A 10,472-nucleotide genomic window follows, 5' to 3' on the forward strand; every position below is an offset into this window, starting at 1 on the left:
AACAATTCCCCTATTAACATACATTCAAGTATTTCCAGGTTTTTTGCCACTATACTTCATGCTGTAATAAATAGGCCTGTATCTACATATTTAGTTACTGGGGTTTGCTTCAATGGCATAGATTTGTAAAAGTGAGAATGTCGGGCCAAAGGGCAGGTACCTTTGGAATTTTAATAGGTACTGCCAGATTACTATCACAATCACATAACAGAAACTCACGTTGCCAGCAGCACTGTTTGAACATGCCTGTTTCCCCACATCCTCACTAGCACTTAACTCGATGTGATGGGGGAAACATGGACTCTCATGGTTATTAGAATTTATATTTTCCAGACCACTTATAAAACTGGCCATTTTCTCCTATGTTTATCAACTATGTATAATTTCTCTTCTGCAAGTTACCCACTTTTTTTTTTTTCTTTTTGTGAGGAAGACCAGCCCTGAGCTAACATCTGATGCCAATCCTCCTCTTTTTTGCTGAGGAAGACTGGCCCTGAGCTAACATCCGTGCCCATCTTCCTCTACTTTATACAGGATGCCACCACAGCATGGCTTAACAAGCGGTGCGTCGGTGCGCACCCGGGATCTGAACCCGCAAACCCAGGCTGCCGCAGCAGAGTGCAAACGCTTAACTGCTTGCACCACTGGGCCGGCCCAAGTTACCCACTTTTTATTAGGTTGTTTGATTTGTTTTTCTTATCAAGAAACAGCAGCTCTCTGGGTAAAAGTGATATTAACACTTTCTTGCCCATGAATAGCAAATCGTTTTTGGTAGTCGATTGTCTGTTTCTTGACTGTGCTTATAGCATCTCTGCTCATACAATTTTTATGTAGTCAGAGATGTAACCTTTCCTTCTTGGCTTGAGTTTCCTAACTTGCTTAAATGTGAGTTTCCTATGTTTTTCAAATTATATAAATATACTCTTACATATTCTATTTTAGTGGTTTTTTTATTTAAATTTTTAAGTTTTAGAACTTTGGAGGGAGTTGTGGGGGAATAAGTCAAGGATCTTCCAAATGTAGAACCTACTATATACTAACATTATTAGGTAAACAAGCCCTTTTCCAATGAACTGAAATTGAAAACACTGCTGTCAGCATACTGACTTTCCCATATACAGATGCACCAAGGAAGCAGGTGCAGGCCCTTTCTGGGACACTTACTGGGCTGGCCAGGGCCCCTCCTCCTCCAAAATGAGCCAGACTTCAAGAAAGGCAAGCCTTCTCCTGATGCTGGTTCCTTTGATGCCACAGAGATAGAGCCTGCACCTGTTCTGTCCCTGGAGCGCTTGGTAGAACGCCTAAGTACACTCTGCAGGCTCCATGAGTTTGCTCACTCTGTTCCAGAGAAGCAGTCTGGATGGAGCTGGGGTCAAAAGATGCCTTGTGGGGGCCAGCCCGGTGGTGCAAGCAGTTAAGTGCGCACGCTCCGCTGCAGCGGCCCGGGGTTCGCTAGTTCGGATCCCGGGTGCGCACCAACACACTGCTTGTTGAGCCACGCTGTGGCGGCATCCCATATAAAGTAAAGGAAGATGGGCACGGATGTTAGCCTGGGGCCAGTCTTCCTCAGAAAAAAGAGGATTGGCATCAGATGTTAGCTCAGGGCTGATCTTCCTCTCACACACACACACACACACACACACACACACACACACACACACACAAAGATGCCTTGTGGGCATCTGGCCCGGTGATACAGTGGTTAGGTTCAGCATGCTCTGCTCTGGCGGCCCAGGTTCGTGGGTTCGGATCCTAGATGCAGACCCACATCACTCATCAAGCCATGCTGCAGCAGTGTCCCACATACAGAACCGAGGAAGATTGGTTAGCTCAGGGCCAATCTTCCTCACCAGAAAAAAAAAAAAAATGCACTGAGGCCTCTATCTTCCTAGAATTCCCTCAGTACTTACCATTTTCACCACTTTTAAGTGTGCAATTCAATGGCATTAAGTACATTCACACTGCTGTGCAATCTCACCACCATCCCTCTCCAGAATTTTTTCATCTTCCCAAAAACTCTGTATCCATTAAACAATAACTTCCCATCCCTTCCCACCCCACTCCCCAAGGCTCTAGCAACCCCCATTCTACTCTCCGTCTCCACGAATTTGATTACTCTAGTACCTCATATAAATTGAATCATACATTGTTTGTCCTTTTGTGTCTAGCTTATTTCACTGAGCATAATGTCTTCAAGGTTCATTCGTGTTGTTGCATGTGTCAGAATTTCATTTCTTTTTAAGGCTGAATAACATTCCATTGTATGGATAGACCACATTTTGTTTATCTGTTCCTCTGTCGACAGACACTCAGGTTGTTTCCACGTCTTGGCTACGGTAAATAATGCTGCCAATGAACATGGGGGTGCAGATAGGCATGTGCCACATTTTGTTTATCTTTTCATCTACTATGGACATTTGGGTTGCTTCCACCTCTTGGCTCTCGTGAAAAAATGCTGCTATGAACACTGGTGTGCAGCATGAATATCTGCACAAGTCCCTGCTTTCCATTGTTTTGCGTAGATAGCCAGAAGCGAAACTGCTTATAATTCAAGGTTTAATTATTTGAGGAACTGCCATTCTGTTTTCCACAGCAGCTTGACATTTGACATTCCCATCAGCAACGCACAACGGTTCCAATTTCTCCACATCCTCACCAACACTTAGTTTCTTTTTCTATAATAGCCATCCTAATAGTTATGAAGTGGTATCTCATTTTGGTTGTGATTTGCATTTCCCTGATGATTAGTGATGTCGAGCATCTTTTCATGTGCTTCTTGGCCACTTGGAGAAACATCCAGTCAAATCCTTTGCCCCTTTTTGAACTGGGATTTTTTGTTGTTGTTGAGTTTTAGGAGTTCTTTATATATTCTGGACATTAATCCCTTATCAGACATATGCTTTGCAAATATTTTCTCCCCTTCTGTGGGTTGCCTTTTCAATCTATTGACAGTGTGCTTTGATGCATAAAACTTTTTTAATTTTGATGACATCCAATTTATCTATTTTTTTCTTTTGTTGCCTGTGCTTTGGTGTCATATTCAAGTTAGTAAATGAATTTTAAAACTAAGAATATTTGTTTAGTTATAATAAGACCTTTTTATTCATGCATTTATAAATACAGGCCTATTTCATTTATAAAGTCTATATATCAGCTGTTTACATATAATCTGCAAACTGTAGATCCTGCCCGCACTGTCTTGTATGTTTTGAAATTAAGAACTTACTTTATAAAAGATAAACTAGAACTTGCTAAGTGTGTCTACCTGACAAGCCTTATGATAACAGCTTTAGAGTTCTCTCAGTTAATTCTCACAAGACACCTTCAAGATATTATCTCCTCCATTTTCTAGATCAAGAATCTGAGGCTCAGACAAGCTAAGTAACTTGCCTAAGGCAACACAGTCAACAAATGATGGAACTAGGACTTAAACCTGGATCTCATTAGCTCAAAAGCTAATGCTCATTCCCTAATAATGCTGTCTCTCAAAATGTTAGAATGGAGATATAAGTCTAGAGGATTCTGTGGAGGTTATAGCCCTGTATAAGAGAAAGGAACTAAACTTTTTTAAGCATTATGTGCCCAGGGATTTGTTTTACTTATTTTATTTACAACAGCTCTGTCTTCACTAAGTAAATTAAAAAATCATTCCCATATTTAAGCTGAGAGTCGTTGATTTTTAAAAATCAGTACACTTTTCCTTTTGTGTAGCAAGATCATCAACTTAGTTAACACTAATACCAGATAAGGGGAAAAGGCTGCACTCCTATGACAAAATTGACATCCCAAGGCAGAAAAAATATACGATGCATCAAAATACGTTTTATGACTTTAGAAAAGTTGAGGGAGGTGACAGACAGGCTAGGGCTGGTTTAACACACCTGTGCTAACGGACAGCGACGAGGGCCTTGTTTTCTGCTTGGGTAAGAGACCTGCAAAGCATTTACTGTAAATATAAATGGCTGATGTAAGACTCATTCCGTTTTTGACAGAGGGGGCTTTGCTACACAGGAAGACACTGGGCGCTTAGAGCAGGAATCCCCATGTCCCAGTTACTGTCAATGGGAGGAAAGACACCAAAAAGAAAAAGCTGAGAAGTGAAGACAAGTTACCTGGATCTCGGCATAGCTAGGATTCAGCTACGTGTGGATTAACAGAAGCTGCTCCCAGGGGCTGAAGTTCAAGCCAAGGGTTGAAAGTGACCCTTGAGCTACATGACCCACACTAAGGCCCTACCACATGACTCCTGACTTTCTTAAGATAGCTAACTGGATTATAAAAACATCTTTGTTTTTCAAGGCCTCATTAATGAGGTTACCATGCTATTCCCGGCCTACCGCAGCCAGTATGGCTCTAGGCCAGTGGTTCTCAATCCTGGCTGAACATTAGACTCACCCCAATGCTGGGCCACACCCCAGGAAACTGACACTGTTTCTCTGAGGTTGTGGTCCAGGCATCGATATTTTTTAAAGTTCCTCCAGGTGATTCTTATGCACAAGTAGTAGCATCCAAGGGTCCCCGGAACTATCACTAGACAGGCAAGAGAGCTAGAGGTTTACAGACAGCCTGCCACTTCCAATTCTAGAATAACGTACACTTGGAAGAATGGGGCAAATTATGTAAACATAATGTCTGTTTCTCTCTCTCTCACACACACACACACACACACACACACACACACGCACTGAAATTGAAACTGGTGAGTCTGCCAGTCAGTAGAGCTCTTGAAGGTGAGAACTCCCGTGCCTAAAAGAGGGGTGAGATGGAGAAGCTACAAATATTGTGAAATCAGTAAGAGAAGGATTTTATAAGAAATACCAAAATCAGAATCTTCTGCTGAAAGAAAACTTACAGATCTAATAACTGGTTTTCAAACAGGTCTGCGGACCAGTGCAGGACCCAGTTGATGTCTTCACTAGTCAGAAAGAAAAAACAAGAGCATAGTAAGCTGCTCATAAAGCAAAGACATCCAATGTTTGGGGTTGTTTCTTCTGCTATAAGTAATGGTGACAGTAAACAGTAAGGCTTTTCATTTTTTTAAATACGTATCTTTACTCCACAAAATGAATAGTCAGGTAACAGGTATGGTAGCCCCACAGTTTTTTACTGATCCACAAAATCCCAATGTCTGAAAATCAATGATCTAGTAATTCAACTTACTTTTTTTTTTTTAAATAGAAACTGAGACCCAAAAGTTTTTATAAACTCACACCCAACCAGCTGCAGACAAAGTAGGGATTAGACGGAGATCTCCAATCCTCCAGGTTCCTGGTCTTCACTTCGTTAATACCTCAGCCACGGGCTTTTCCAGCGTAAATACTGCAATTTAAACCTTTACACCCCTCTTGAAAAGCAGGAATTAAACTTTAAGTGTATTATTAGGCAGTTAAAAGACTCCTATGGCGAATCCTTCTGTAATCTGAAGAAATACCTCTTTTTAAATGTTGGATTTCTCCAAAATGGGGATACACCAAACAGTACCCTCTTGGTACTGCCGGGCACTTCTGGTGGAAAAAGAGTAGTGGATGCTGCTATGCTAGGGGACGAGGGTGGGGTGGGGGGGTTCGAGGGGGCGGGGTGGTCCAAACCTCAGTTCCGCTTACACAGATTTAAAAACCAGCAAATAATGCGAGCTTTCAAAAATCAAGGTATAGAAGTAAGAGGACTGGCCGTGATTTGGGACAACTGTTGAAGCCTGGAGTACTTGGGGTTCAGAGTACTATTCTCTGTACTTTTGTATGTGTCTGAAGTTTTCTATACTAAAAGAGTTTGGTGTTTTTAAGTGTCTGGGTTGAGTGGAACCCAGCTAGCCAACCACGGGCCTCTCCGGCGAGGGCGCGAGACCAGGGGGCGCAGTCAGCGTGCCCCCCTCCGGAAGCAGGCTCACACCTGTGGTTACCACGACAACCGCACAGCTCAGCGCTCCCGCAGTAATCGGCCGTGACCCGCGACACCGGCACGTTCTGGGAAGCCCGAGGTCCCTTCCCCACCCGAGCGGCCGCCCAGGACTCTCGGTCCCCTGGAAGGAGGCCCCAGGCGGGGGCCCAGGCGCCCCCTGGCCCCGCCGCTACTCACCGGGCTCGCTGTAGGCCAGGCGCAGCACCCGGCCCAGCGTGGAGAAGGCGCACCTCGGCTGGCACAGCTCCTGGCCGGCCACGGCGAACGCCTCCACCTTGCAGCCCGCCGCCACGAACAGCGCGTCGCGCCCCCCGCCGCAGAACCGCTCGGGCTCCAGCTTGCAGGGCACCACCTGCTGCGACCCGAACGGGTGCAGGTTGTACAGGTGCACCATCCCGGCGACCGGCTGCGGGCCGGCCCGGCGGCGCCCGCTCCAGCCTGCCGCCCCGCGGGGCCCCCGGGGAGCGCGGAGGCCGGGCCACTTCCGCGAGCGACCGCGGGCCGGGTCACGTGAGCGCCGGCCCGGCCCGCCTGCGGCCCCGCTACTTAAAGAGGCCGCTCCCGGGCGAGGCCGAGGTGGGGCGCCGGGGCCCCGCCCCGCCCCGCCCCGCCCCGCCCCGCGGGCCCTTGGTCCCAGCGCCCTGGACCCGGCCGCCTGGTAGCGGCCGCTGTTCCGCGCTCAGCGGTTGGGGCGCAGGGACCGCTGTGTCCTTCCCGTGGTCTTTTCACGTTACCCCTGTGGACCAGGCGAGGTGTTCAGGCCCTTGAGTACGTTTTAACACCTGATCGTCTGCTCTCTAGTAGCATTTCGTGCTTGCTTCAGGGGCATTACTCGCGTCTCCCCAGTGGCCTGTGAGCTTCTGGAGGACAGGGCTGTAAAAACTGAAGTGAGGAGCACATGGCTCAGCTCGGGGCTAAACACACCGAAGAGGTGCTCAGAAATACTGGAAATTCTAGAGTGGTCTAGTTGGAAAGAGCCACGCCTAGACCGTGCTGGGCAAAAAAGAAAAATATTTGCTGAATGTAAGAATCCGAGAACATCATCTAGTGCTCCAGGTAGTTGACAAAGATTAGCTTGAGCCCTAGAGGATAGAAGGGCTAGGGCTAGGGCCTTCTATCCACGGGCTCTCAGTCTTAGAACCATCCTGTAATCTGTACCTTGTATCTGTTCCTGACATCTCAACACGAAGTTTGTGGTTGCAATTCCAATTTTTTGTTGTTGTTGTTGCAGGTTTAGATGAAGTGGGTAGTGTGGCTACTCTTTCCAATTCATCCAGAAAATATGTAAGTATGGATTGAAGGATGCTGTCTTACTTTGGCACACTAGGCAGCTCTGTGAGATCTCTTTTATAAAAGCATGAGTTCCATTCAGGAGGGCTCCACCCTTATGACCTAATCATCTCCAAAGGCCCCACCTTCTAACACTATCACATTGGGCATTAGGGTTCCAATATGTGCTCAGCATCATGTCATTAGGAAAATGCAAGTCAAAACGACCATTAGAAACCACTGCACGTTTATTATAATGACTAAAATTAAAAAGACTGATCATAACAGTGTTGCTGAGGATATGGAGCAACTGATGTGGATGTCAAATGATACAAAACAGTTGGGCAGTCTCTTAGAAAGTTAACGTCTACCTGCCATATGATCCAACCATTCTACTTCTAGGTGATTACCCAGGAGAACGGAAGGCATATATCCCTAAAAAGATTGTACACACATTTTCATAACAGTTATATGTGTAATAGTCAAAAAACTGTAAACAACTCAAATATTCACCAACAGATGAATGGATAAACAAATTTTGCTTTAGCTGTATAATGAAATGCTACCCAGCAATAACAAGGAATGAACTATTGATACACGCAGCAACATGGATAGATCTCAAAATAATTATGCTGTGTGAAAGAGCCAGACAAAAATAGTATTATTTATATAAATGATTCTATTTATATAAAATTCTAGAAAATACAAACTAATCTATAGTAACAGAAAGCAGTGATTGCCTAGGTCTGAGTGGGAGGGAGGGACGTGAGGGAGAGATTACAAAGGAGCATGAGTAAGCTTTTGGGAGTGGTGGATATGTTCATTATCTTGATTTTGGTAATGGGTTTATGGGTATATACATGTGTCATAACTTAACAGATTGTATACTTTAAATATGTGGAATTTTTTTTGAAGACCATAAGACATATAATGGCTAAGAGACTTACCCCAAATCATATTGCTCCTTAGAGGCAAGTAAAGCTCACTGTATGAACCTCAGTTATATACTTCATAAATATTTGTTCAAAAATTTAAAATAAGAGGCCAGCCCCATGGCCTAGTGGGTTAAGTTTGGCGCGCTCTGCTTCAGCAGGTTTTGTTCCCTGGTATAGACCTACACCACTTGTGTGGCAGCAACCCACATACAAAATAGTGGAAGATTGGCACAGATGTTAGTTCGGGGCGAATCTTCCTCAGCAAAAAAAAAAAAAAAAAAAAAATTAAAATAAGAAACAGAGGGAGAAAGAGATATTGTCACTTTCCAATTCAGAACATTCCAGTGGCTTCCCATGATATTCAGATTAAAACTAAAATTTCTTAGCTTGGCCTACAAGGCCCTATATTATCTGGCCAACCTTATTATCTCCCTCCAACCTCATTTCCTACCACTCTCTTCATTGCCCCCTAGACACAGAAGCCCTCTCTCTGTCTCATAACCACCCCGGCTCATTCTCTCCACAGGATCTTAGCACTTGCTTTCCCTGGGCCTAGAGCTCACTCCCAGATCTTCCCATGACTCACTGCCTAGCTTCTTTATAGGTCTTTTCTGGTATTACTTCCCTGACATCCATGTAATATACCCTCAACCCCAGACTCTGGGTACTTTCTATCACCTCACCCTACTGTAGTTTTCTCTTTCTTATTTAGCTGTGATCATTATCTGACATCCTATTATATATCATATTATATATTGTTTTCTTTTTGTCCTTCTCCTCCCTAGAAAAGAAGCAAATGGAGAGTAGAGACTTTGTCCTCTTCACAGCTGTATCCCTGGTACCTAGAATCTTGTCTGACATGTCGCAGGAGCTTGAAAAGTATTTGCTGAGTGAACAAGCTTGGACCCAGTCGAATGGGACCCTTCTTATCATATAGTCATAGTTATTTAAACTCGCACAACCTCGGTTTCCTCATTTCCTACCTTAAAGGGCTGAGGAGAGGATTCGATAACGCATTAAAGCATTTAGACAGTGCTTGGCACGTGGCAGGTGCCTCGCACATTCTCTTATTCTTTTATTGTTGATATAACTGTTATTTCTGCCATTTTTCTGTGACCTATGACCCTTCCCCCCAATTTAGGCAGCAGGAGCCAGGAATTATATACTCACTGCCCTCAGGGAGAGGATGACAACAGAACCAGAGAATCTACTTCTTGTCTTTTAAGTTTTAAAAGTTTAGATGGATTCATAGGACAAAAAGATTTGAAAGATTATGCCATCAGCTGGTACCGGTTGCCTCTCAAATCACTGACTAGACAAAGCATGCTAAACTGAGGTGAGAGAGGGAGGGTTTGAGGAAAGCAAAGGAGCTAAAGGCAGGTGTATGTCCCTGAGAAGGGGCCCTGGCTCTGCCCAAACTCAGGCTCCCCACCATCACACAAAATGGGCCCAGGGAGGGCGAAATGACAGAAATCTCACTTAGATTTAAAGAATCCAAGAGCTAAGGACTAGAAAACAACAGCAGCAAGACAAAGAGCTGGCCCACAGTGATGCCAAAGGCCCAGCAGAAGTGGCTCTAAGGTGGGAATAGACGGTGGGGCCTGAGCAGCCTCATGGCCTCCCTGTGCACCCCAGGGCAGAGCCGCCAGGAATAGTGTGGAGGTGGTGGGGGCCATACCCAGCACTAGACTGGAGGGGAAGGAAGGAAGGAGGGAAAAGCCTTGCAGTCACCAGGAGAATGCAGCAGCAATCTGTAGGTACTGACTCTGGAAAATCAGTGGAGAATACAAACATCTCAGCAGATGCCAGCCTGGAGAGATGACAGACCACGTGGACTCACTTTTCTTCTTTATGGGTTTGCTGAATAATCACAAGAACAATAATCACGACTGAAACTCTAGAAGACATGTTATTTTAATAGAACCCTTGTTATTAATAGGAATTTTAAAGGCCTCAAGCGGAAGTGGGTTCCAGCTGTGGAGATCTCGGAAGGCTGCCAGGGCCTCGCTGGGCACCCCTCATCTCCACTGACAGTCTAGCACGTAGAGCCCAGAATGTGCAAAGCTAGGGCACTCAGAGGCTGGCACTCAGACAATAGAGTGACACAAAGATCATAATCTCTCACTCAAGTGAATCTTACTACTTGTAGCTTTTGGATCAGTTCGATGGCTTCTACAGAAATGGAGAGTTGCTGTCAAAATCCCACATGCCCTTGATTCATGATCAACCCACACCTGTGCTGTGAGTACCCCTCCATTGGCTAGTACCCTGTCACTTGTTAACAGACTGGGAAAGGCAGTGAAGTTGGATTGGCTGTCCTTCAGCCCACAGAAAAGTTTGGGGTTAGTTGCTACATTTGTAACATTGATC

General features: G+C 45.1%; 1 protein-coding gene across 4 annotated transcripts in view; it reads right to left on the reverse strand.

Annotated features, from left to right (window-relative positions):
- Positions 1-6,805, reverse strand: part of HPS3 (HPS3 biogenesis of lysosomal organelles complex 2 subunit 1) — a 36,797-nt gene extending 29,992 nt beyond the window's left edge. For 2 of the 4 annotated variants that reach the window (XR_009221674.1, XM_058551179.1), the window contains exon 1: positions 6,076-6,331. Coding sequence is in view for 2 of the 4 variants with exons in the window: in XM_058551179.1 (XP_058407162.1) it covers positions 6,076-6,292 (217 nt within the window). In the remaining 2 variants the exon portion in view is untranslated. Of the gene's footprint in view, positions 1-6,075; positions 6,332-6,632 lie in introns of those variants that run through there. The other 2 variants (XM_058551170.1, XM_058551158.1) reach the window with 2 other exon arrangements.
- Between the last annotated feature and the right edge of the window lie 3,667 nt (positions 6,806-10,472).

This window comes from Diceros bicornis, chromosome 2 (assembly GCF_020826845.1).
Source record: "Diceros bicornis minor isolate mBicDic1 chromosome 2, mDicBic1.mat.cur, whole genome shotgun sequence".
NCBI classification, from domain to species: domain Eukaryota; kingdom Metazoa; phylum Chordata; class Mammalia; order Perissodactyla; family Rhinocerotidae; genus Diceros; species Diceros bicornis.